Source organism: Pinus tabuliformis, chromosome 3_2, assembly GCF_031772625.1.
Source record: "Pinus tabuliformis cultivar Carrire ecotype Pingquan chromosome 3_2, CPIR1, whole genome shotgun sequence".
NCBI lineage: Eukaryota > Viridiplantae > Streptophyta > Pinopsida > Pinales > Pinaceae > Pinus > Pinus tabuliformis.
The window spans coordinates 104,807,922-104,835,307 of record NC_142302.1 but is presented as its reverse complement, the minus strand read 5'-3'; the positions used below and the strand labels follow the sequence as shown (position 1 = coordinate 104,835,307).

Here is a 27,386-nt window from a genome sequence, read left to right as displayed (position 1 = left end):
GTTGCTGACATATCCGTAGCCCCGTAGGCAGCTACCATTCCCGGTTGTGGGGGCTGTGCTTGAAGTTCTTGTAGTTGCGTCCTGAGTGCCCCCAACGTAGTCTACTACTTCGTCATTGCCTCTTGGAGCGCCTCCCTGGTGACTTTGCGAACTGTATCACCGATGTCGCATAGGTCACCCTCGGTCAGTGTGATAGGCTCCCCATCCAACTTGGATGCCTTGGTCTTCTTCCACGGCCCTGTTCGTTCGGTCATGTGCAGCCGTTTTAGGGGTGTAGAGGTGGTGCTCGGGTTCGCACCTTCTGTCATACCATCCGTTCCTAGTCCTATGGTCACGTTCGGGCCTCTTCCTTCTTCTGTCGGAGCGGCCCCTCCTGCTGCTTTCTTTTTTGCGGCAACCTTCGCTCCCTCCCGGGACCCCCGTACTTCCTCAGAAAGCTAGTCATTCCGCTTCTATTGTGCTAGAAACTTGGTGGCATCCTTTTGTCTTTGAATCTCCGTCTCATCACGCACCACCGCATCTGGTGCACGCCATTCTAGTGGCCAGGTGTCAAGTATGGCGAAAACAACGTCATCTATTGCAATGAAGGGGAGCGTGGTCCACTTCTGCTCTGGATCCTTCCGTGCCCGGATATACACATGGTGCATATCCGCTTTAAAGTCTGTAAAAATCTTCACACTATCATATATTGAGGTGGATAAGTGCGATTGCTTATTGATCCACAGTCGTATGCTCGCTTCCATCAGTATTCAGAAAATCTTGGCTTCTCGGATTCTTGTGGCATCCTTCGTTGCCCATAGCAATGCGTATTTTGTTGCCTCTGGCCAATCCTAGTCAAGGGGAGGGAATTGACTATCCTCAGGTAATTCACCTTTAACCAACATTGGATAAGAGCAACCATGCATAGTGGAAGGTCTTACCTTGCTCTTGGGCCTCCCTGCAGTTCGTCAAGAATTTGTCGCAGAGGAACTACGCCCAATTGAACTGTACCCCTTCTGCGCATTGCTCGGCCAGCGTGATGACCGTTGCTGGTACCTCATTGCCCCGACATTTTCTCATTACCTTTCTTGCCAACAACTGGGTAGCAACACGGACCCCTTTGTCCTGAATACTAGTAATAACATACCCTCTCTACTTTTTCTGCAACTTATTTTTCTTTTTCATGGCTTCCGCAATCGTTAAGTCTCCACTTGTGCCAACTGTTTCTACGGGATCCCTTCCTGCACAGGGAAGTTGAGAGATCCTATGAATGATCTCAATCGTGATGGGGATGGGCTCTTCCAGCCATAAGTACCCATCGTGCACTAGGTAGAGCAGTTGCCTGATGACAAATATCGTGATTGGGGCCCAATGAAAATGTGGAATTGATAGGAGGTGGAGTAGCCCGACCTCCTCCACCCCACGCAGCCAGGTCTGCGGCTGTAGTGTCATAACGACCCCCTCCGTGCTTTGTTCCATCAACTCGCTAGTTTCCAAATGGGGAAACTTCTCGTTATCCGCAAGGTCCCAGTCTTCAAACTTCATATTGGGAATGCGACCTACAGCTGTTCCTTCGAATAGAACCCCCTCAGGGAGGGATGGGGTGTTAAGTGTGCTTTTAATGACATCCAAATCTTTAGGTACCTTTACCCTCCCTTTCCGCGGAGGGACATACTTGGGCAGTTTTGCTGCAGCACGTACTGGTTGGATGTCTTCTTCCATCTCTTCCTCTGGTTCCATCTCTTCGACAAAGGTCGAATGATCCTCTTCCTCATCGTCGCTATCAATATTAACTGTTTTTCCCTTTTTTTCCATCAACAATTTGCCGAACTGCAGATTTCGCGGCAACATACGAACCAGTCCTGCTATCTATGGGTCCTTCTTGGACCTCGACGTCCGGAGCGATTTAGGGATTTTGGGTGCATCCCTACCGGCGACGTAGGACTTTGCGCGGCTCCCTTGGTTGTTGACATGATTCTGATCAAGGACTCCTATGTATCCTTCGGAAACACTTTAAACCACGGGCTTGCTCTTACAACATCCTCAATCATCATGTTCATGCTCCCTTGATAACACAACAACTTTATTTTCAAGATTCCAAGGGTTGTTTGGTGGAGGGTCGTCTACAATTTACAGGCCCATTGAAATTCAAATTCAACCGTCCCCCCATATTCTGGCTCATTAATGCTAGAAGGTCGGCAGATCATTTCAAATCTAGTTCTGACTTCATGTCTTAAATGACCACCCCCCACCTTTTCGCCTTAACTGGATGTCTTATCATGAACAGTGACGCCAACAGTCACTTCCTTGTTTATCTGCGCAGTAGCGTAGCCCCTTTTGCGCGACTGCGACCCTTGTGACATACTGACCTTGCGCGCATCCCTATTATTGCGTAGCCCCTTAACAGATTGTTTTATAGTCCCACACTCTCTTTCAACTATCTGGAGCGCTGAGACTTTCTCCTCTTCGGCTAGTCAAGTGGTCGCATCTCTTTGGTGCACCACTATCGCGTCCTAGCGAGCAACCCGTGACATGGTCTCTATTGTCGCTGCTACACGCACTGTTGGATGCGACACGTTCTCCTGATTCCCCCCGAGAGCGAGGCACTGCCTTAACCACGACATTCGATCAATTAGCTTGCGGTTATACTCCTCTAATTCATCCTTAGGTTTGCGCGTATCTGGCTGCGACTTTCCATGTTTTTCATTCAGAAAGTCCTCCTTTAGTTCCTTTTCCAACCGTTTAATCTCCGCGTCCAGCATCATATTCTTCATTCGAAGTAGTATCCTGTTCCTTTCCAGTTCGCGAAGTTGTGCACTCCCTAGCCGAATAGCTTCCTGAATCCCTTCATACTCCTCTTCGCAAGGTCTTATGAGTTCTCCAGTCCGGACTTCATGCACTATCCTCTTCACTGACATTGCTAAATTCACAACCTTCTGTGGAGGTTCTTCACGGACCTCAGTTCCTATACCATTCTGTAGCCTCGGACTCGGCTTTGCGACCAAGTTCTTGCATAGCTCCGTATATGCCCTCTGACCACTGGGGTGCACAGGTTCCATTTTCTACATTGTATCCGCGGATCCTTATTCCTGACTTCGCATATATTGGTAAACGATCCCCTTCTGGCACTTGGTAGTGTGATCCCGTTCTTCCTCCAACCGTCCTGTTTGGGCCTGCTATTGTAATACTGTTACGCACTGGAACATTATGTTCTGTATATGTCTGGTGTGCTTGCAAGCTGTTCTGTCTTTTCCCACCAATCTGCCTTAGTTGGGGTCTTCCAAATTGTAAGCGCATCTGTCTTCTACATTCGTGCCAATTTCTGATATTCTTTTGATGTATATGCCCCCATCGTGCGGGTGTCGCGTGCAACACCCATTAGAGCGAATCGCACTGTTTCCGTTCGGATACGGTACTTTCAACTTTGTCTAAGGGTCCATCCATGATGGGAACCCCATCATCTGTTGGCATTTCCCTTGCTTCGGTCATTACACGTCGTAGTGATCAAATCATCATGTTACAATTCAGTGTTGTGACTTCGTGCAACCAGTTCTGCCAGTGTTCTATTTCTTCATCTGAATCTGAAGTACAAGAACTGTCACACTCCCATGAAATTCTCCCATCCTCAGTCGAGTTCACCTGATCCTGGTCTTGTGCCGTTATCTGATAAATGCAATCCAGCTCATCGTCGCTGTCGTCCTGGCGCACAGGGTCAGTGTAGCACACTCCTTCGACTGAATCCAGCGGAAGTACTATGTGTAGGGAATTTTTCTCGAATATCATCTTTTGTTTTTTTAGGTTGATGACTCCATTCATATCCGTGGCCTAGTCTATTCCTAGCAATGCGGGGTAAGGGTTACTGTCATCCATAATCTCTATTACATCAGAGTCCGTCTGCGTGCCCGCACCTTCGATATCCACTATTACCCCTTGCAATCTTCCCATGGGTAAAATCTTTTGCTGGTTTGCCATGCGTAATTGGATAGGAGACCATTGTAACGCGGGCTTGCCCATGCATTCCCATGTCTGTTTTGGTAACACATTCGCGTCCGAACCCAAGTCTAAGATCACCTAATCCATTTCATATTAACCAATTTGCGCCATCAATCTCATTTCCCTCTCGGTGCGCAGTGCATCCCTTTCCAATTTTCGGACTACGCGCAGTTCACCCCGTCCTGCACACCTATCGATAAGCTCTTGTAGTCCCTTAACTGCCTTATTGTTGTGTAGAAGATTCATGCATGTCGCTAAAAAGGTAGTAAGCATAGAAGGATCCATTCCTGTCTCTGGTTGATCCTTACTACCTAAAGTATAGGTCTCCACGAAGCTCTTCTTAGCTTCCATAAACTTTTCCCTTACGTGCTCCAAGTCAAACTCAGGTTCCTTCGTAGGAGCCTTGCGAACCCATGTATCACCCTTGGATTGCTTTCCCTTATCTTCCCTTGTGGTCGTGCTGCTTCTGAGTACCATGTTCACGTTAGGGTCTTCTTCGCGTGGTTCCGACCTCATCATTTGGATTTTGAGTTGGAGTAGGTTGTAGCACCCCTTTTTCACGCATTTGTGCAATCAGCGTCGGGCAATCTACCATTTCATGATCAAACTGCTCACAGTATGGGCAAGATATTCTCGTTGGGTTGGTACAATCACGAGCGTAGTGCCCTAGTCCTCCAGTAACAGATTAGCTGTCCACGCCCTCGTCCATGTCCCATTCCTCCTCGTCTTTGTCCGCGCCCTTAGAATCCATTGCACGCTACGACTGCGGCTGGATCCTGACCTCGCACCTCGATCTGCATTATGTAGGCAAGTGTTCGATCCATCAAAAATTCATAGCTTCGATAGTTTCACTCATCGTGGCCTACTGATCTATAGAAGTTACAAAATAGCTACTGCGGAGTCTGTGTATACTTCTGCAATAGGTGACAGTTGTCTGTCGTGTGCTTTCCTCCCACTTGACATATTGCACACCACAGCGCTAGTGCCGCGCTCGGGCCCACCTATGCCTCTAGCCTCAATGACATCGGTCCTCCTCCTGCCAAATAGTTTGCAAATACTGGGCAGTGATTCTTATCATGACCCTGGCCTTTACATTTTATGCACCACACTTCTTCACGCGCTTCCGGTCAGGGTGCCCTATCCTACTTCAGACTTTGCATCTCCAAGCATAGGTTCTGTAGTTGCCCATGGATTTGTTGGACTCCCAACCCCAGATCTTGTATTAGTGTTTCATGCAACCTCATTGCCATTTCTAATGCTTCTACTTGGGTTGAGAGCTTCTATTGTGACAACGTCGTCCTCGGGTGCGGTGTTAAAGATGCCACAAACCACACACGGTGTTGCGCATCTGTCAGTGTCATATTAGCCTCGCGGATCGTACTCTCCAGCCTTTGATCCAGATCTTAGGGGGTTTCACCTGGAAGCATCGCGATTTGCTTAAATCCAATGATCGACTACGTTTCGGATTTTGGCCGGCCAAATTCTCTATTCAACGCGATCTGGATCTCCACTATTCCTGCATTTGGGTGATCATTCGAGTGCTTGATATACCAAGTCAATGCGCGGTCCTGCAATGCGCTTACCAATGTGGCCTTTTTAATGTTATCATCTGTAATCCCATGTGCTTCCCATACTGCTCTTACTACAAACCAAAACTGATTTGTATCTTCGTTCCCTACTCCTCTAAATACATGCAACTTGATCGCACTCGCCATGCTGAACTGCTGGTTTGGTGGAAGTGGTGTGGCCGAAGATGGAGGCAAATGAGGTGACATGGGTGGCGGCGTACGTGGGGATGGTAACTGCAAAATGCGGTGCCTTATCAAACTGACTGCACTCCTCAGAGAAACCCATGAGCACTCTTCCTCGCTCGCTCGCGGAGGTGAAATTAAAGGACTGTTTCCTAACCCTTCGATACCTTTGTAGACCTTTCCACTCTGCGTCGTTCCACTCATTAATGTATTTGCATCACCTGTTTTTCACATAACAACATCTTAATCCAGGTATTCAAAGATTAGATGTACTTACCTCACGATCCCTTGAGAAAATGTCTTTATGCTTCATTGTAGCTGACAGTCGTGTCTATTGCAAATCAGTGATAAACCCTCCTATTATTCGATCCAGCCAATGGTCTACGGCCCGCGCGATCTTATCTTCAGATGCCTCTAGCCTGCGCACCAACTCTGGAGTCCACACTATTGGTTGATTGAGCTTACACCTTCCTTGGCTGTCTACTAGCCTCGCGATCCAATCATACAGCTCTGAAGAGAAAGACGCAAAGAAGATCTCGTGGATTTCCGTATATACGTAGCAATCCAACCACCACTTCTCAAATATCTGTGGGGTTTTGTTTTCCTGTACCACGAACTCATGAAGCTTCTAATCCAACCAATCTTCAATTTCCTTCTTCATAGGCTTCCAGTGTTCTGACATCAGACATCCCTTAGGCAGATCCCGGTCCCGGCAATGGAACCATTTGTTGGTTTGATGGGGCCTGACCCAGGTTTAGAGTGTTTTAGCCAAACAAATCCCAAAACTACCAGCCCTTTCGGCAATAGTCCGTGGAGCGCAGACTGAGGTCTCACCTGAGGTAGTATGGGAGGATGTTGGAACTAGGTTTCCGCACCCTAGGGATGTCTTGATGAGGTCTGGAAAGTTCACGAACCGATTCTACGCGCTGCGCTACTTCCACGCAATCGTCTATTCGGTGCAACTACCTTCGCGCGGCTAGGATGACGAGAGCGAATGTTCTTTACCCTTTCTGTGCTTAGTATTATTATAGATCTTGAATTAAATCAAGTAGGCCCAATACTTTAGTTATCATTTAACATAGACAGACACGCGTAATCATAAACCATAAATAGATGCATAAACCAGAATATAGAAATAGATACAGAATATTCCAAAACCAGCTTATCTTTATTAATGCTTTTTTTAGTTACAATCCACTTCCCACCCTGCGCACACAGCTGCAAGAGTCCGCGCACACAGCTGTGGACTCTACTAGGCCTCTGTGCACACAATTACAGAGCCTCTTCTACTACTACAACGACCCGCGACTCAGACTTACAGACTTAGATCCAATATTACTTTTAGAAACCCGTACACTTATGATCTCAACAAAAGCTACCTCTTACACTTAGAGCCTCGCTCTATTTATACATTCCCATGGTCTACGGACCATGGGTAGGCCGACACATTCTAGATTAAATTACAATATTTTAGGGCGGACTACTCTTTGACTTGACTCATTACAACTCGCGCTCTGCGCACTTCGCGAAGTCTTTACAATACCAATACCCAAAATTATGGGCTTTAAGCCCCAAAACCATTATGCGGGGGATCCACTACCCAACACCTAGTAAAGGTAGACCTTCTTGGGCATAATAATTTCAAGAAAGCTCCTCTAACTAATGTAGGTAGAGCAAGTCAAGCACATATGCAAGGGGTTGATCAAAGGAAAGTATAAATTGTGCAACCAAGAAAAACCCAAAGAAGTAAATAAGGCCAAACAATTCCCTTAAAAGTCAACAAAGAAGACATTGTCAAAGTGGTAAACATCAAATAGAGAAACACATTCACATATTTAAACTTACACAACTAGTTGGTTTGTGTGAGATTTAGTCCCCATTAGGTCTTCAATTTAAATCTTATGGAGAGGGGTTAATTGTGGGAGCTAATTGTGAAAATTAAACTACCAAAAAATGTGTTTAAACTTGATCATTTCTCACACAAATCCATTAACTATATCTCATTATTAAATTAATGGTTCTTTTACCCCACACAAAAATTAACCTTTCCTCAGATACAATCAAAATTAACAAATAAATTAAAATACTACCGATCCCATAATTCATCTCAAGATATTTATCATAATTCATCTCAAGATTATCAAGTATGATGAAAATAAATGTCATATAACTCCACAACAACCTTTGTATCCCAAAAGATATGAACTCCGTTTAAATTTTTGATAGCATCATCAAGTCCCTTCTTGTGATTGCTGTTAGATCCTCCATTGAGATTAGAGTTTTGCTTATTAGGGAAGAAAGAAGAAAGAAATTATTTTAACGTCCACGAGGCTAAAGATAGCCTATGGGACATATTGCTTCTTTGTCTGCATGATGTATTTGGCCCTTTTTCTGTGAAGCTTCAAAATAAATGTTCCCAGCTTCTCGACAAACCCCTCGCTAAATAGATTATCCCAAGAGCTAGTTGCCAACATATCTGCATAACTTTCCATGTTGTCTTTGAAGGCCTCACATTTTAAAATGAAATGTTCTTCTGTTTCCACTTTTTCGGAAGAACAAAAAATGCCTAGTCTTTCCTCCCACACTTCCTTTGGCCTTTTCCAGTGCCTTGTTTCACAATGGAGTTGATGAGAATTAGTCCTTAACTAAGCAATAAGAATTTTGGCTCTCCAAGAGATATTGGCCTCTATGTATGCTTTTGGTTGATGACTATGAGGGGGATTAAACACTTCAATATAGTAATTTTTCTTTGTTCCTAGTTTCTAATCCTAAGTACGATTGTGGAACTTTTCCATAACAAAAGTTTTTATCTCTTTGTTGTTTATGGGACATGCGTTCAAGCAAATACCCCATTTACTAAACCATTTGTTATTTTGTTGCATCCAAGTTTTTTTGCTTTTGCACAATCTATTATTAAAGACAACCTTAGGCCATCTACCCTCTTCCATTTTGTTATGAAACCAGCTTCAAGAAAGATAGAAAAGATAGATCAACGCCTTAGAATTCAGCCTCTTCGAGGGGGAAACCTCCTTTACATTACATAAATGAATAATTCTTGGATTATACAAATGAAAAGACCTCCTTTCTATATATAGGAGTCTAAGGGGTCATAACATAATTAGAGCCAACATAACAATAATAATGTAAGGGCACAATAATAACAATAGTGGGCTTCTATGGGGCACAATAGCAACAATAAGGGCACTACATGGGTACATCAATATAATAAGTCGTTTGTACTAATAACAATAAGGGGTTACACTAGTAGTATAGGGGCCTAACATGCCCCTCTCCTTCAAACAACGTTGTCCTCAACGCTTGAGTAGTTCTTGATGCTTCTGTATAAAATTCTTGTCCTCCCATGTGGAATCTTCAGCGGGTAAGTTCTTCCACTTGATGAGATACTCTGAAATTGATCGATTTCGTAGCTGTCGGGTTCTTGTTTCTGTGACTGCTCCAGGTTCCAATATGATTTTTTTCTCCCTCTTCAATTTCTCGCATTATTGTTTGAATTGGGATCTTTTGCAACTTTTGAATAAGTGGCCATACTTCTTCGTCCTTCTTCCATTCATCCCTTGCTTCGTTTATCCAATCTGGTTGGATAATAGAAATAACACAAAACAATGCTTCCACATCCTCGTCCTTGAAGAGTCTTCCCATTCGATAAGGTCGCCATTTTTTAAGTGCATGTAGTATTGCCAACATTTCCTTCTCATAAATAACTTGCTTGAGATGTAGCAATAAAAATACCCAATCACCTACATCAAAACATTTTTCACTACTATGTTGATCTACCTGTTGTTTCGTTTGATTTTGCACCGAAGTGTCGTTATCCTTTAAAAGTTCGAGAACTTGTTGTTGATGCTCGATGTCATCTTTCATTGCTTGAACCTTTTTCTTCTTGATATGTCCTTCTATCTCTAGAGTTTGAGGAGTGGCAATTTCTTCCAATCTTTTACAAGATATGGTCGTATTCATTTCTTGATGCTCGATGTGATCTTTCACTTCTTGAACATTTTTCTTCTTGATATGTCCTTCTATCTCGATAGTTTGAGGAGTGGTAATTTCGACCAATGAATTACAAGATATGGTTGGATTCATTTCTTCTTTCTCGATGTGATCTTTCACTTCTTGCACCTTTTTCTTCTTGATATGTCCTTCTATCTTGAGAGTTTGAGGAGTAGTAATTCTTGCCAATACTTTACAAGATATGGTCTGATTCATTTCTTCTTTCTCTGGGTGGGGTTCTGGTGTATATCCTCTTCTTTTGATGTTTCTTGATCCTTTTCTTCCTCCTCTTCATATTTTATGTAAAATAATTTCTTCTCAGCACACTTATGACCTTTAGTACATTTTCTATCACAATTGTAACAAAGCCCTTTTTCTCCTTTTTCTTCCAATTGTTGCGGTGTAACCCTTGTAGGTTGTGGAAGGCTAGGAGAAACAACACTTCCATCTTTATAGTTGTGAGGGGTATGCTTCTTGGTTTCCATAATTTTGCTTTCCACTATGTCACAAAGCCCTTTTACCATTTCCAATTGTTGTGGTGTTGCTATAAAGAAGGTGTTGCTTTTTGTATCCTCATAATGTGCTACCATTTCCTTTGTGAAAATTGACCATGTAACAAGTTGTTTATGAGAACAAAGCCCTTGATACCATACAAATTGATCTGGTTCTAAATATAAAGATGCAATACATACCTTTTGTAACGGTTGTACACCATGTAGATCAAAATATTTCTCCATCTGTAGTATCCAATTTACCGGATCCTTGCCATCAAACTTCCTCATCTCGCTTTTTCTTGATTTTAGGAGCTCAATCTTCAAATGACTGTAACTCTGTAATTTTGGATCTTCTAGTTCTGAAATTGCAACCTGTAGTAGCCCTCTGTGTCCTCTTCCCAATGCCACCAGTCTGATCCAAATTGGATTCTCCAAGGAAGAGTTATGTACAATCTCCCAAGATGACCTGATTATAGACTAGTTCAGTAGAGCGCACTTGTACGACGTGCCACGAGTCACTGTTTCGACGTTTGGATCTAAAAAAGATATACAAGAAACTACATTCCGTCCTATTTTTGTACCTTCTTACGAAATTTCAATCTGATGCTCAGAGAGAAAGTTATGACGATTTTCCCCAGGTCACCTGTTTGGAATGAAATTCAGGAATCTGCAAGAAGACCAACTTCCTCAGATCATATCTCCGCCAATATAGCACGAACAACTCTAAAATTTGGACCCGAGATTTAGCACGATTTCTTCTCAAATGAGTTTTTTTTTTAGCTTCTGAAACGTCGCAGAAAAAAAGTTATAGTGAAAATTCCACGATGACCTATTTGGAGCAGCGAAACCCTAGAATCCAAAGCTCTGATACCAAATGTTATGAAACCAACTTCAAGAAAGATAGAAAAAATAGATCAACGCCTTAGAATTCAGCCTCTTCGAGGGGGCAACCTCCTTTACATTACATAAATGAATAATTATTGGATGATACAAATGAAAATACCTCCTTTCTATATATAGGAGTCTAAGGGGTCATAACATAATTAGAGCCGACATAACAATAATAATGTAAGGGCACAATAATAACAATAGTGGGCTTCTATGGCGCACAATAGTAACAATAAGGGCACTACATGGGTACATCAATATAATAAGTGGGTTGTACTAATAACAATAAGGGGTTACACTAGTAGTATATGGGCCTACCACATTTACTCATTTTTTTTAAACACCTTATGACTCACACCATAGCAATTGCTTCAATAGGAGTAGTCCCTGTTTCACTTAACAAGACATCATAAGGAATTGCATTTTTAATCTTAAATTTGTTTATAATCAAACGCTTCTGAATTTTCTTAATTTGTTTCCACTACATGTTGGATGTACTGCTGGCCCATAGTTCACAACCATAGAGAATCATCGAAATCATTAGAAGCCCAAAAAGAGTTTGAGTGGTTTTCCAGTCCCATAACTCTTCCTCTCTACACCTATTTTGAAAAGCATAAAATGCTTTCCAACCCCCCAAAGTTATTTTCTTTCTACAACCATTCCAACTTAAATTTTTGTTGAAGTCAATTCCGAGGTATTTGTAATCCGCAACTTCTTCCAGAATGTTGCCCTCAAAGTAGAACTTATGCTGGTTATGTTCTCTTTTCTTAGAGAAGACCACTACTTTCATTTTGCTGATATTGACTTGAATCCCACACTTCTACAAAAATGCTCAAGGGATAGTAAGTGCTCTTGCAAACCAAGAGCTGATTTAGCAATCAGAATAAGGTCATCTGCATACAAAAGAAGCCTTATAACAAACTCGCCCAAATAAATACCATCACCCCCTTGCGAATTTAACCACTCCTTAAGCTTATCGATATATAAACCAAAAAGGGTAGGAGACAGTGGTCAACCTTGCTTGACCCTAATATCGCTTCTAAAACTTTCAGAAATGTCTGCTGAGTTCTAATTTTGACTTTCACCTCTTCATACAACCTATGCACAACTGCTCTCAAATGTTTAGGAACCCTAAGTTCCTCCATTCTGTGCCAAAGCTTATCCCTAGGAACCAAGTCAAACGCTTTTATGAAATCAACAAAGCAACAAAATACTTCTTCCTTTTTTCTCGCAAACTTTTTCAATGATGTTGCTTAAAGTTATATAATAATCAACTGTGGAATGTTTAGGTCTAAAACCTGCTTTCCCTTTAGCATGCTTATCTCTTTTTTTGCCCACTTGCTAATTTTGTTTTCTAGCATACTTCCAAATAGCTTCACAAACAAAGGGTTTATCATGATGGTCCTATAATTAGAGGGATTATTGACGTTATCGCTCTTGAAAAGAAGTATTGCCAAACTAATTGTCCACTCTGTAAAGCCTTTATTGTATGATGTTGAATATTTTTATAATATGAGGGGCAAGGATTTTGTTTATGAGAGGGGAAGCGCTAAGCGAAGAATGAGGGGAAGGGAAATAACGGATCCTCCCTCTCTTTTTGATATTCTTATATTTCAATAAAAACTCGTGTGATTACCCTTCGTATCATTTTGATTAATTCAAGTCTTAATTACGTCGCTCTCGGGAACATCGTTACGACGCCACTCGCATTCCAACGATTTTCATACATTGTTTGCATTTAAAGTTGGTTTGTAGATTTCGATGGAATTTGGCGCCCATTTGCAGTCAAATCTGGGAACCAATAGTTTTGAGATCCTATAGCCATTAGATTCCCACTGGAAAGCTGAGTATTAGCATTATTGATTGCAAGTTGTGTAACAAAGAGTAACAAACATGATTGTTGAAAAACCGATATGGGTGATCCATGGGGGCCTGCAGACGTTCTCCGTTGACATTTAGCCCGGTAGTCTTCGCTTCGCCACTGCTGGGGAAGACCATAAGGTTAGTTCATTATCATTTTAATAATTTGTCTTGTGCTCATTCCCTCCACTATTTTCGTTAAATGCTATCCGTTCCGTTGATTAAAGTACTATGTTCTCATGATTTTTTGGCACGAGCATATTGTTTTTCGTTAAACGCTATCCGTTCCGTAGATTAAAGTACTATGTTTTCAAGATTTTTTGGCACGAGCATATTGTTACTATTTCTGATGAGTTCTTGCCTTGTAAGGTCTAGTCATAGCTGTTATCCCATATCATGAAATGCACCAACTGGAATTGATAGACAAAAATAGTCCTAACCCTAACTCTAGCATTTTCCCACCACAACAATCGACGAGAATGGTCTCAGATGCACGATATCTGTTAGTGCCAGATCTAGTTTTGGTTATGGCCATAACAAGAATTGATGTTAGTTTTATGAACACTAAAACGGATGCAAACTGAAATGAAACGAGACTTTTGTTGTCATCCTCAGAAGACCAAAACAGGATCTACGGGCGTCATGTAAAACAGAGTACACAAGATTATGCAATGGTATAGGACATTACCAATGATATACCAGTGATATTGGTAGGGAGACATTGCAATGGTATGGGACATTACATTTTACCATGTGAACACGTGGAGGAAGATAAATCATATTTTATTAAATTATGATGGACCTTAATGTAAAGAAATACGAATCATAAGGCTACCGTCATTTTGGTTAACCTCACGACATTACGCCAAGGTGCGCTTGAATAGGGCATAAAAATATTTAATGGAGTGCTGCCCTCTTGATACACAGCTTTATCTACCCATGTTATTGAGAAGGGGGCGCATGTGGAAGCATTGGAGATATAATATAGATGGTTTAACTTGCTTTCATGAAGCTCATGAATTGGAGTATGCAGCCGACTTATTAACCAAGCTAAAAATTGGAAATTTGTTGACAAGCCGTATTATTAATGAAGCTGAATTATGGGAGTGGTCCACATATGAAGCCGAAGGTGTTCACATGATCGTTTGCTATGTGCAATATGATATGTGGAATGTTTGTCATCACTTAGAATATTGGGATTGGGCAGTTTTCACAGTGCCGTGCCGCCAGATTCAGTGATTAAACTCGAGCCAATCCACATACCACCTGAAGCTGCCGGTATTGAATCAATCCGCATTTGGTTATGTGGTTATGGGTTTTTGGATATGTGCAGCTCGAATCGACATACGACATAAACTAAATGTGGGACAGAGCCGCTGTCTAAGCCAAATTGAACCCATCTTTGCAGCTGTCCATTGAGGTAAGTGTGATATATGCGTCAGCCATTTGAAACCACTAGCTTGAGGTCTTCAGCAATGTGTGGGGGGATATACCTGTGTGTGGGGGGTGGATATTTGAGCTGTAAGTGTGATATACACGGCAGCCATTTGAAACCACCAACTTGAGGTCTCAAGCAAAGTTTGGGGGCATATGTGTGTGTGTGGTGGATATTTGAGCCAGAGGACACTATGTAAAAATTCGGTGTATATGCCATACGCCTTATAAGTTCTAGTGTATACTCTTGCACTTTTAGGATAATGAGTGTATGACAACTTTTAGGTCTCATGCTTGAATGAAATAGTTGGGTAAAATGTTAAAATTTCAAATATCTTTCTTTCCTTGGGCATTGTTGGACATGTTCTGATTCAAGGGTGCATCTTGAAGCTTAAGAAAAACTTGAAGGCTTATTTACTGATGGAATGCTTCTTAAGTGTGATATACGCGGCAACCATTTGAAACCACTAACTTGAGGTCTTAAGCAATGTTTGGGGGGATATATCTGTGTGTGAGGGGTATTTGAGCTGTAAGTGTGATATCCACGACAGCCATTTGAAACCACCGGCTTGAGGTCTCGAGCAAAGTTTGGGGGGATATGTGTGTGTGTGGGGGATATTTGAGCTAGAAGACACTATGTGAAAATTCGGTCTATATGCCATACGCCTTATAAGTTCTAGTATATGCTCTTGCACTGTGAGGATAATGAGTGTATGACACCTTTTAGGTCTCATGCTTGAACGAAATAGTTGGTTAAAATGTTAAAATTTCAAATATCTTTCTTTCCTTGGGCATTGTTGGACATGTTCTTCTGATTCAAGAATGAATTTTGCAACTTCAGAAGAACTTGAAGACTTATTTACTGACTGAATGCTTCTTAAGAGAACTTAAGACTTAGTTACTGTTGGAATGCTTCTTTCAATAGAAGGATTTGACAGTGGAAAATGTTCCATGGGAAGCACATGAAATGCTACTACATACAACACAACTACAACTATTTCTCTGGGGCAATGCTACTATTTCTTGGGGGCAAATCAGTTCAATGAGGTGGGATTGTTACAATGTTTATAGATAACCCGCTTCCATGTTAGCTATCAGTTCTTTGGGTGGTTCATTAGATATTTTAAGTTCATTTATATTTTTGTGTTACAAGATTTATGTTAAGATAAAGTGTATATAAATGTTTCACCAAGAGTCTGAGATGGGGGACGTAGGTGCGGGAAGACGCACAAGGAGCATATGTGGAAGTACCATCAAATTTTAGAGAAATTTAGGGAGGACGAGGAGATGAGATGTTGGGATATATATATATATATATATATATATATATATATATATATATAAATTGAAAGCATAAATATATTGATCCATACATAATTGAATTAGATAATGATCCATAATGAAATACACTGATCCATATTCATCATTCACACTGATGCATCATTCATACTCATCATTCCTCCATACACCATGAGATTCAATAACGAAATACATTGATCCATATCCATAATTCATCATTCTATAATCTACATTGATTTAAAAATTAAATTCATCATTCATGACTCTAGAATGTAAATTGATTTAAAATTTAAATTCATCACTCATCATTCTAGAATCTAAATAGTACTAAGCAAAATAGGCTATAGTAGATACTGAAGTCTAAAGATTAGAATAGGAAATTGTTATAAATCAAACTCAAAAGGGGTGCTTGTGGGCGTCCCCTTTTTGAGTGAGTGCGCCCAGAAGTGCCTATTTTGGGGATACATGTCCCCACACAGGGGAAATGTTTCCCCTTGTGTCTCCTAGTGTCTCCCCTAAAAGGGGGATGCGGAGAAACGTTTCCCTAGGCATCCCCCGTCCCAAGGTGTGGGAAGTGTGGGGTGTGTGCACCCCACCCTGGGGGACACGTCCCTATGGAACACTAATGTATATTAGTTAGTTGTACTTTTTGGTTGAGAAATGGAGTTTTATATAAAGTCTAGCTATAAACATGCAAAGATAAAAAAGCTAAAAGTGGGATCAACAACTATAAAAATGGTCCCAGGCATTAAAATAGGGGCCTTGTGAAGAATGCATTGAAAGTAGATGGAAGACACTATTTCACATGAAGAAAAGTCACTACCTTCTTAGGAAAGTTTCTCTTCAATGTACTTATTTCTGGGTTATATGATATTCAACTAAAACTATTTCCTACTGAGATTTATAAGTTTCTATCCAATGTACTTATTTTTTGGGTTATATGATATTTAGTTGAAACTATTTCTTGCTAAGATTTATTTTCAACCAGTGTCGAGTTTAGATGCTTCTCGCAGAACTCCTTTGATATTTTTTTTTGCTGTTATTATTTGATTATTTCTCTGTTGATAACACTTTTAAAGCTATGAAAATTTTTATGTTGTTAGTTCCCTATTAGTTTTGGATTTTGGATTTGTTTTAGGTTCAAGATTTTAGATCTAGTTCCAAATTGCAGATTTCAGTTATAACAATAGAATTATGGTTTGACTCATAACAGGTCAATCTGGCTTCTCACAAGGAAGCTCTAGTGGTGTGTTCAGATAACAATCTGACCACAGGGATAACGATATGGGATGTTAGCACTGGAGAAGAGTTGTCTCATCGTCCAACATGTGCTTCTCCTCCACATGGTTTGGTATGCTTGGGACACCAGTTTTTAGTAGCTGCACAAGTTCAGAAGCCTGGTTCATATAGGGGTGGTGCAATATTTATCTGGGCATTGAATAAGGTATGCTGTGATATGGTAGTGCAATATTTATCTGGGCATTGAATAAGGTATGTTGTGATATGGTAGTGCAATATTTATTTGGGCATTGAATAAGGTATGTTGTGATATGGTTCTGTTTTCAGTTCTTTTGTTAAAATTTGAAAGTTCTCTGCAAAAATTTTAAAAACTCTTTGCAGAAACTTGAAAGTTCTATGCATAAAACTAAATGTACTTGCAAAAAATTGAATGTACTTTGTAGAAAACTGAATGGAATTGAATGTACTTTGCAGAAAACTAAATGTACTTTGTAGAAAACTGAATGTACTTTGCAGAAAGTTGAATATATTTTGCTGAAAACTGAATGTATTTTGCAGAAAACTGAATGTACTTTGCAGAAAATTGAATGTTCTATGTTGTTACAATTACTTAGAATGTGGATTTATTCTTCACAACTTTTTAGATCAACAATTGTAGATAGAACATAAACTTAAGGATCGTATGAAGACAACCAAGCACAAATATGAGACACTGAGAGTTAGGTCCAATGGTCAGGGCAAAACCCACAAGGGGAAAACCCAAATGGTTCTTCTTCTATTAGATTTCTTTAATTGTTCAGCAGAGTACAGAGAGAGAGGATGAGAATGAATAAAGACACCAATATCTGATCATCTTGCAGCTAAAGTGCTCTTGCTCTTTGCTTGAATATCTCCTCCTTCTCTTGATTAGATCTTGTCCTTCACACTTCCTCCACCTCTTCCCTTGCTCTTACTCTTCACTTGCTCTCACACTTCTCTTGCACACACTCAATACTAGCTCTCCTTCTTCACAATGAACACGCTGCATCAACTCTTACTTGCTCTTGCTTAAATAGATGAGAAATGAGAGAAGTTACAAAATGAATTCATGCCTTGGGCTAATAATAAGAGAATCAAATTCCATGAGGGAGGAGTTACTTGAGGAGAAGTGTACCTCATCCCAAGAATAGAGAGAGAGGTACACATGTCTTGAGGAGTTACAATTCGAATTAAGGATAGAGAGAGTTACACTTAGACATGAGAGAATATTTGGTGAGAGTGACAGATTGAATTGAATGAGGGAGTTACAAGTGTATTTAATGAGGAGGAGTTACACTTTTGCCATACATTGAATTAGTGAGGGAGAGTTACATTCTCTTAAGTTTGGAGTTATTATTTTATTCCAAGAGAGAGGTTCAATTTGTCAAATAAGAGATTCTCAATTTTATTTACTTATTTCATGAGAATTCGTTTTTATTAATCCATTAAAGGTGAATGACTTTAGGCTATTTTATAATATTATAATAATAATAATACTAGTAAATATTATTTTTTGACTTGTGTAATCATGATTGATTTGATTTTAAAATGGATTCCATATGTCGAGATCATCCTTGATCATTTAGACATAACTTTCTATTTTTGGAAATTTACTTCCAAATTGAGATGTGACTTGCTTTTTTGGAAGGTCATATTAGAATTGTTAGAAATGAAATTTTATTTTAAGGGGTTCAAAGAAAACTGAAAGACATGATTTCTTCTAGGAGAAATTCATCCCTGAGCTATCAAATTTTAACATTCCCTCTCAGCTAGGAAGAAATTTCATTCTGCATCAAAGATCTCTGCTTCCTTTGATCTCTTTCATTCATCTCAGTTCAACTCTACTCTGTAACATTTGTAACAATGAAGTCGCAATCTAAAGAAGAATCATCCACTTGACACAAATTTGGAAAGGAAAGTATCATCACATGTCACATAGACAAGGATTACACTCAACCAATTTTCATTTCAAAAAATTAGGTGATAGAACACATACATCACATAGACAAGACTCAAACAAGTCACACATACAAGAATCAAACACAAGCGAGTGTCAAGTGGTGGAATACCTGCATACTAGGCAAGTCACACAGACGAGTCTTACTACATCTATTGGCTATATAGGTGGCTCTTACCACGTCCCAGACCGTGGGTCGGATGCATATTGAGGCCTACTCTTGTGGCACACACTACACAAGAGGTCCCTCATCCTTAGGAGCTTTCTGACATCATTCCCTAATCTTGTGAGCTCTGACAGGGGGGAAAGGCAGCTCAGTGTTCTTAATCAGCTGTGACCGCTTCCCAGAAGGGTCATGTCCATAAGTCCAAGCTGCTCTCTAAAAACCAAGAACTTTCCTTTCGGTAAAGGCTTGGTAAGAATGTCAGCTATCTGATCATCAATGGAGATGTGATGGAGCATCACTACCCCTCTTTGCACCATATCTCGGATATAGTGATACTTGATCTCAATATGCTTGGATTTGTTATGAAACATAGGATTTTCTGCAAGAAAAATCCGCTCTTATTGTCACAATATATAACTGTTCTGTGTGGAACTTGCTCAAATAGTTCCCCAAATAGCTTTCGTAGCCAAACTGCCTCACAGCTAGCCATGCTAGCAACAATGTACTTAGCTTCAGCTGTACTCAGTGCAACAGACTTCTGCTTTCTACTCATCCAAGAGATCATGATAGATCCCAAGCTAAAGTAGTAGCCAGAAGTGTTTTTTCTATCAGCAGAGTTACCTTCCTAATCATATGCTGACTTAAAGTGTTTACAACAAAACATATATCAGGCCTAGTGTTTACCAAAAACATCAAAGCACCAATGAGCTGTCTATACTTTGTGGGATTTGCTAGACTAGGTCCTGCAACTTTGCCACATAATTTCTTAAAGTTCATTTCCATAGGAGTATGCATGGACTTACATTCTACCATAACAAATCTTTCAAGAAGCTTAACAACATATTTTCCTTGAGAAAGATAAATTTCACCAAGTCTTTGCCAGACCTCTAGACCTAGAAAGTAATGCATCAAACCAAGGTCTTTCATTTCAAATTCAAAAGCTAACTCCCTCTTACACTAGAGGATAAGAGGTTCTCCTCCTGTCAAGAATAAATCATCAACATACAATACCAAAATCAAAGGTATACCTTGGACTGTCTTGAAGTAGAGGTTTGGGTCTGCACTACTTCTTGTGAAACCAAGCTTTATCATGTAGTTATCAATGTGAGAATACCAATATCGTGGAGCTTGTTTAAGCCTATATAAGGTTTTTTCAGTCTGCATACAGGAGTTTCCCTGTCATGCTCTTCAAAGCCTTCTGGCTGTTCCACAAATACCTCTTCCTTGAGGAAGTCATGCAAGAAAGCAATTTTCACATCCATTTGGTGAAGAGTCCATCCCTGGCTAGCAGCTAAGGCAACAACAAATCGAATAGTAGTATATCGAGCTACAGGTGCAAAAATCTCATCATAATCTATTCCCTCTTTCTGAGAGAAACCTCTAGCTACAAATTTAGCCTTATATTTTTCAATACTACCATTTGCACCATGTTTAATCTTAAACAACCATTTGGAAGTGACAACATATTTACCTTCAGGTCTAGGAACCACTTCCTAAACATCATTCTGGATGATGGACTGGTATTCTTCATTCATGGCATCGTTCCAGACTTAATCTTTTGTAGCTTCTTCAAAGGTGCATGGTTCTACTTGAATGATGTTGCTCATGGTAGCAACATACCCTTGAAACCGACTTGGCTTCTTACTTTCTCTGAATGTTCCTCTTGGGGTAGCATGTTGTTCAACATCTTGCAAGGTATCTCGTAGCCATAGTGGTCTCTTTCTGGTAGGATGATCATGTGGTGGAGGATCTAGAGGATCCATGGAACCAGTTGGATTATCAACAAGCTCATTCTCATGTTCTGGTTTAGATTCAGATGCAGCCTCTTTTCATTAACAACTTGTCTTTCAGCAATGTCAAGAGGAGGAGAGTCTCTTGCTTTTCTAAGAGCTGCATCTTCATCAAATGTTACGTCTTTGCTAAATTCTATAGTTCTTTGTCTAGGTACATAAATTCTATAAGCTTTTGAATTATCATAATAACCAACAAACGTACCTTTCTTACCTGGAGCTTCTAGCTTGTTCCTCTTCTCTTTTGGCACATGTAAGTATACATGACAACCAAAGATTCTCAAATGACTCAGCTCAGGCCTCTTACCAGTGAAGACTTCTTCAAGAGTCTTATTGTTTAAACCCTGATGAGGAGTTCTGTTTTGCACGTAATCAAATGACTCACCTCAAGCCTCTTACCAGTGAAGAGTTCTTCAAGAGTTTTATTGTTTAAGGCTAGACGAGGAGTTCTGTTTTGCACATAAGCAACAGTATTTGCAGCTTCTCCCCACAAAAACTTTGGTAGCTTTTGATCTTGCAAAATGGCTCTGACTACTTCTATAATGGTTCTATTCTTCCTCTCAGTGACACCATTTTGTTATGGATTGTATGGCACAATGGTTTCCTTCTTTATTTCGACGTCTTTGCAAAGATCATTAAAATTGTTGGAGGTGAACTCTCCCCCATAATTAGATCTGAAAGCTTTGATTAACTTTCCAGTTTGATTTTCAATTAGAGCCTTGAAATCTCTGAACATGTCAAATGCTTCCCCTTTCTTTTTCAAAAAGAATATTCATGTTTTGTGAGAAAAATCATCAACAAAATTCATGAAATACAAGTAGCAACCAAGAGAAACAACAAACATAGGTCCACATAAATTAGAATGTATGAGCTGGAGTACCTGACTAGTTGTTGTTCTGCTTGAAGGGAATGGTCCCTCTATATGCTTTCCATTTGCACATCTTGGGCAAACTCCATGATCCATTTTGATCTCAGGCATTCCAGAAACCATCTTCCTTATATGAGGTAAGGCTTTGTAGTGTAGGTGAACAAATCTTCTGTGCCATAACTCACACTGAAGGTCGGTATCATGGACCAGGCATGAATGAGTTTACCAATGACTTTGTAAAGCCCTTCACATCTTGATCCAAGAGTGAAGGCTTTTCCCATACTTGAGTTCAAAGGCCAAGTTAGAACCTTTCTATTAATAAAAACAACTTTCATTATTTTATCTTCTAGAGCAGATATGGATACAAGATTTTTTTTCAAATCAAGTAGATACAAAACTTCTTGCAGAGAAATAGATTTGCCATCATCTAATTGAAATGAAATTGAACCATAACCTTTAACTTGGTGAGTAGAATTATCTCCAAGGATAACATTTAAAATTTAAATTAGTCTTCCTCTCAACTAGATTAGAGAGTGCTTCTTTGCAACCAGTAAAATGTTTGGAGATACCACTATCAGCTAACCAACGATCTAATGAACCTGCATAAGAAGAACTGGAAAGAGCAGTAACAAAAAAATATTCTGATTGAGTTTCTGCTGCATTATTTCTATATATTGGATTTCTTGTTTTCTTAGGATGCCCTTTACTTTGATTTTCAAAAGAGTCTTTTCTATAATTAGATTTGTTTTTGAATGTAGGTGCTCTTTTTCTTTCTTTACAATCACGAGAAAAGTGACCATGCTTTTGACAGTTAAAGCATCTGACTTTTGACATGTCTAGATTCCCTTTATTTGATTTGAAAGCAATTTTTTTTATTACCTTTATTTCTCTTGTCATAGGCTGTAAAAGCAGTAGGTTCTCTTTCTTCATAATGTGAAATTCTCCTTCTCTAGATCATTTTGGCCTCCTCTTGGATACACTTTCCCAAGAGCCCATTAAATGTGTGAATAATGTTGATATTGCTGATGGTGGTGATAAAAGTCTTCCAAATAGGAGAAAGGCCTCTAAGCGCAATCAACACCATTTCATTGTCGGGTACAATTTCACCAACTATTAACAATTGATTCCTGATTTTAGTCATTCTCAAGAAGTATGCTTGAACCGTCTCTCCTCTATTCATCTTGATGTCCTTCAACTAATTCTTTAAGGCAATAATCTGGTTTAAGTTACTAATTGTAAACATGCCAATTAGTTTGTCATACATTTCTTTAGTTTTCTTCAAACTAGAAACCTATAATTAGATGATCACTATGAGAATCAAAGATAATTTTCTTAGCTTTGATTTCACCTTTTTTATGTTTGGATTTGACAACAACACTGAATTCTCTAGTGGACCAACTGCTATGCATTCTACATACTCCAAAACTTCGTGTTCTTCAAGAGTGATATCTAGCTTTGCTTTCCATGGACCAAAGTTTGAAGCATCATTCAACTTCTCTCTACCTTGAAGTAGGACGAAGTCATCTTGATAAAAAAAACTTTGGCAACAAGTGGGGTCTCTTCAAGTGATCTCTAGTCTCCTTGGACTTGTCTTCACGAAGGCTCTGATACCATGTTAAAATTTGAAAGTTCTGTGCAGAAATTTAAAAAATTCTTTGCAGAGACTTGAAAGTTCTATGAAAAAAATTGAATGTACTTGCAGAAAATTGAATGTACTTTGTAGAAAACTGAATGGAACTAAATGTACTTAGCAGAAAGCTGAATGTATTTTTCTGAAAACTGAATGTACTTTGCAGAAAGTCGAATATACTTTATAGAAAACTGAATGTACTTTGTAGAAAACTGAATGTACTTTGTAGAAAATTGAATGTTCTATGTTGTTACAATTACTTAGAATGCAGATTTCTTCTTCACAACTTTTCAGATCAACAATTGTAGATAGAACATAAACTTAAGGATCATATGAAGACAACCAAGCACAAATATGAGATGTTGAGAGTTAGGTCCAATGATTAGGACAAAACCCACATGGGAAAACCCCATATGATTCTTCTTCTATTAGATTTATTCAATTGTTCAACAGAGTACAGAGAGAGAGAGAGAGAGAGAGAGAGAGAGAGAGAATGAATAAAGTCACCAATGTCTGGTCAACTTGCAGCTGAAGTGCTTTTGCTCTTTGCTTGAAGATCTCCTCCCTCTCTTGATCAGACCTTGTCCTTCACATTTGTTCCCACTCTTCCCTTGCTGTTACTTTTCACTTGCTCTCACATTTCTCTTACACACACTCAACACTAGCTTTCCTTCTTCACAATGAACATGCTACATCAACTTTCACTTGCTCTTGCTTCAATAGATGAGAAATGAGAGGAGTTACAAAATGAATTCATGCCTTAAACCAATAATAGGAGAATCAAATCCCATGAAGGAGTTACTTGAGGAGAAGTGTAACTTATCCCAAGAATAGAGAGAGAGAGAGATACACATGTCTTGAGGAGTTACAATTCGAATTAAGGAGAGAGAGAGTTACACTTAGACATGAGAGAATATTTGGTGAGAGTTATAATTGAATTGAATGAGGGAGTTACAAGTGCATTTAATGAGGAGGAGTTACACTTTTTCCATACATTGAATTAGTGAGGGAGAGTTACATTCTCTTAAATGTGAAGCTACTATTTTATTCCAAAAGAGAGGTTCAATTTGCCAAGTAAGAGATTCTCAATTTAATTTACTTATTTCAATAGAGCTTGTTTTTATTAAGCCATTAAAGGTGATGACTTTAGACTATTTTATAAATAATAGTATCATAATAATAGTAATACTAGTAAATATTAATTCTTGACTTGTATAATCATGATTGATTTGATTTTAAAATGGATTCCATATGTCGACATCATCCTTGATCATTTACACACTTTCTATTTGTGGAAAATAACTTCCAAATTGAGATATGACTTACTAGTTTTGGAGAGTCATATTAGAATTGTTAGAAATGAAATTTTATTATAGGTGGTTTAAACAGAACTGAAAGATATGATTTATTCTAGGAGAAATTCATCCTTGAGCTGTTAAATTTTAACACTCCCTCTCAGCTAGGGAGGGATTTCTTTTTGCATCAAAGATCTCTACTTTCTCTAATCTCTTTCATTCGTATTAGTTTAACCCTGCTCTGTAACATTTGTAACAATGAAGTCACAATCTAAAGAAGAACCATCCACTTGACACAAATTTGGAAAGGAAAAGACCATCACATGTCACATAGACAAGAATTACATTCAACCAATTTTCATCTCAAAAAATTAGGTGATAGAACACAGGCATCACATAGACAAGATTTAAACACAAGTGTTAAGTGGTGGAACACTTGCATCCTAGACAAGTGACATAAACAAGTCTAACTGCACCTATTGACTAGCTAGGTGGCTCTTTCCACGTCCTAGACTGTGGGTCGGATGCATACTGAGACTTACTCTTGTGGCACACACTACACAAGAGTTCCCTCATCCTCTGGAGCTTTCCGACATCATTCCCTAATCCAGTGAGCTCTGATAGGGGGAAGGCAACTCAGTGTTCTCAATTAGCTGTGACCGCTTCCCGGAAGGTTCATGTTCATAAGTCCAAACTGTGCTCTAAAAACCAAGAACTTTCTTTTCGGTAAAGGCTTGGTAAGAATGTCAGCTATTTGATCATCAATGGAGATATGATGGAGCCTCATTGCTCCTCTCTGCACCATATTTCAGATATAGTGATACTTGATTTCAATATGCTTGGACTAGTCATGAAACGTAGGATTTTCTGCAAGACGATTCCCACTCTTAGAGTCACAATATATAACTATTGTGTCTAGAACTTGCTCAAATAGTTCCCTAAAAATATTTCTTAGCCAAATTGCCTCACAGCTAGCCATGCTAACAGCAATGTACTCAACTTCAGCTGTACTCAGCGCAACATACTTCTGCTTTCTACTCATCCAAGAGATTATGACAGATCCCAAGCTAAAACAACACCCAAAAGTGCTCTTTCTATTAGTAGAGTTACTTGCCCAATCAACATCAGTATATCCATGAAGTCTTACATTTTTAGTAGTATATTTTAATCTTAGATTTATAGTTCCATACAAGTATTTGAGTACATGTTTTGCAGCAATCCAATGGGCATGAAAGGGATCAATCATACGCTGACTTAAAGTGTTTACAACAAAGCATATATCAGGCCTAGTGTTTACCAAAAATATCAAAGCACCAATGAGCTGTATATACTTTGTGAGATTTGCTAGATTAGGTCCTGCAACTTTGCCACGTAATTTCTTAAAGTTAATTTCCATAGGAGTATGCATGGACTTACATTCTACCATAACAAATCTTTCAAGAAGCTTAACAACATATTTTCCTTGAGAAAGATAAATTTCTCCAGTTCTTTGCCAAACCTCTAGACCCAGAAAGTAATGCATCAAACCAAGGAATTTCATTTCAAATTCAGAAGCTAACTCCCTCTTACACTGGAGGATAAGAGGTTCTCCTCCCGTCAACAATAAATCATCAACATACAATACCAAAATCAATGGTATACCTTGGACTGTCTTGAAGTAGAGGTTTGGGTTTGCACTGCTTCTTGTGAAACCAAGCTTTATTAGTTAGCTATCAATGTGAGAATACCAATATCTTGGAGCTTGTTTCAGCCTATATAAGGTTTTTTTCAGTCTGCATACAGGAGTTTCCCTGTCATGCTCTTCAAAGCCTTGTGGCTGTTCCAAAAATACCTCTTCCTTGAGGAAGTCATACAAGAAAGCAATTTTCACATCCATTTGGTGAAGAGTCCATCCTTGGCTAGCAGCTAAGACAACAACAGATCAAATAGTAGTATATCGAGCTACAGGTGCAAAAATCTCATCATAATCTATTCCCTCTTTCTGAGAGAAACCTCTAGCTACAAATCTAGCCTTATATTTTTCAATACTACCATCTGCACCATGTTTAATCTTAAACAACCATTTGGAAGTGACAACAGATTTACCTTGAGGTCTAGGAACCACTTCCCAGACATCATTTTGGATGATGGACTCATATTTTTCAGTCATGGTGTTGTAACATATTTCGGTATACCAAAAATTAATTTTTAGTTGTAATTTGGCAGTTATTCCTGGCCTAATTCTTTTGAAACAATTATAAAGCTGTTATTGGTAAACGCTGTTATTTTAATGAAAGTTTTAATAATTATAAAGTCTATAGAAATATTATATATATTTTTATAAATTTTATTTATTTATTATTAAAACTTTTTGTTAAAATTATTAGACCAAACATCTAATCTACAAGTTTTTTTTTTTTTAGAGGTGGTTCACAGGTGGCCGCTACATCCACGGAAAATCTCGGTCGATTAACCCCGAAGGGAATCTTTTAAACCCTGTTGGCAAACTAGCAGGGCCTAATCCCAAGGGCGTCAAGGAGAATTGACCCTGTGACCTCCCGATCAGTGAGGTACTTAACAAAGGGGACTCGACTAGTTGAGCTAACCCTTGGGGCTATCTAGGCTCCAAGTTATATGCCAAAGTTCATTATTTATTGGGCATCACATTAAATAACATGCCAAGCCATGGGATAAAAAGTATACAACTTTCAACGATTATAAGAGATGCTTGCAAAATC

The 27,386-nt window shown here is 39.4% G+C and overlaps 1 protein-coding gene across 1 annotated transcript in view; it reads left to right on the top strand.

Annotated features, from left to right (window-relative positions):
• Nucleotides 1-5,725: 5,725 nt before the first annotated feature.
• LOC149180052 (protein ROOT INITIATION DEFECTIVE 3-like) overlaps nucleotides 5,726-27,386 on the top strand; it is a 161,974-nt gene continuing 140,313 nt past the window's right edge. The window contains exons 1-2 of the mRNA XM_089413744.1: nucleotides 5,726-5,770; nucleotides 16,920-17,150. Of these exons, the coding sequence (XP_089269870.1) occupies nucleotides 5,726-5,770; nucleotides 16,920-17,150 (276 nt within the window). The remainder of the gene's footprint in view (nucleotides 5,771-16,919; nucleotides 17,151-27,386) is intronic.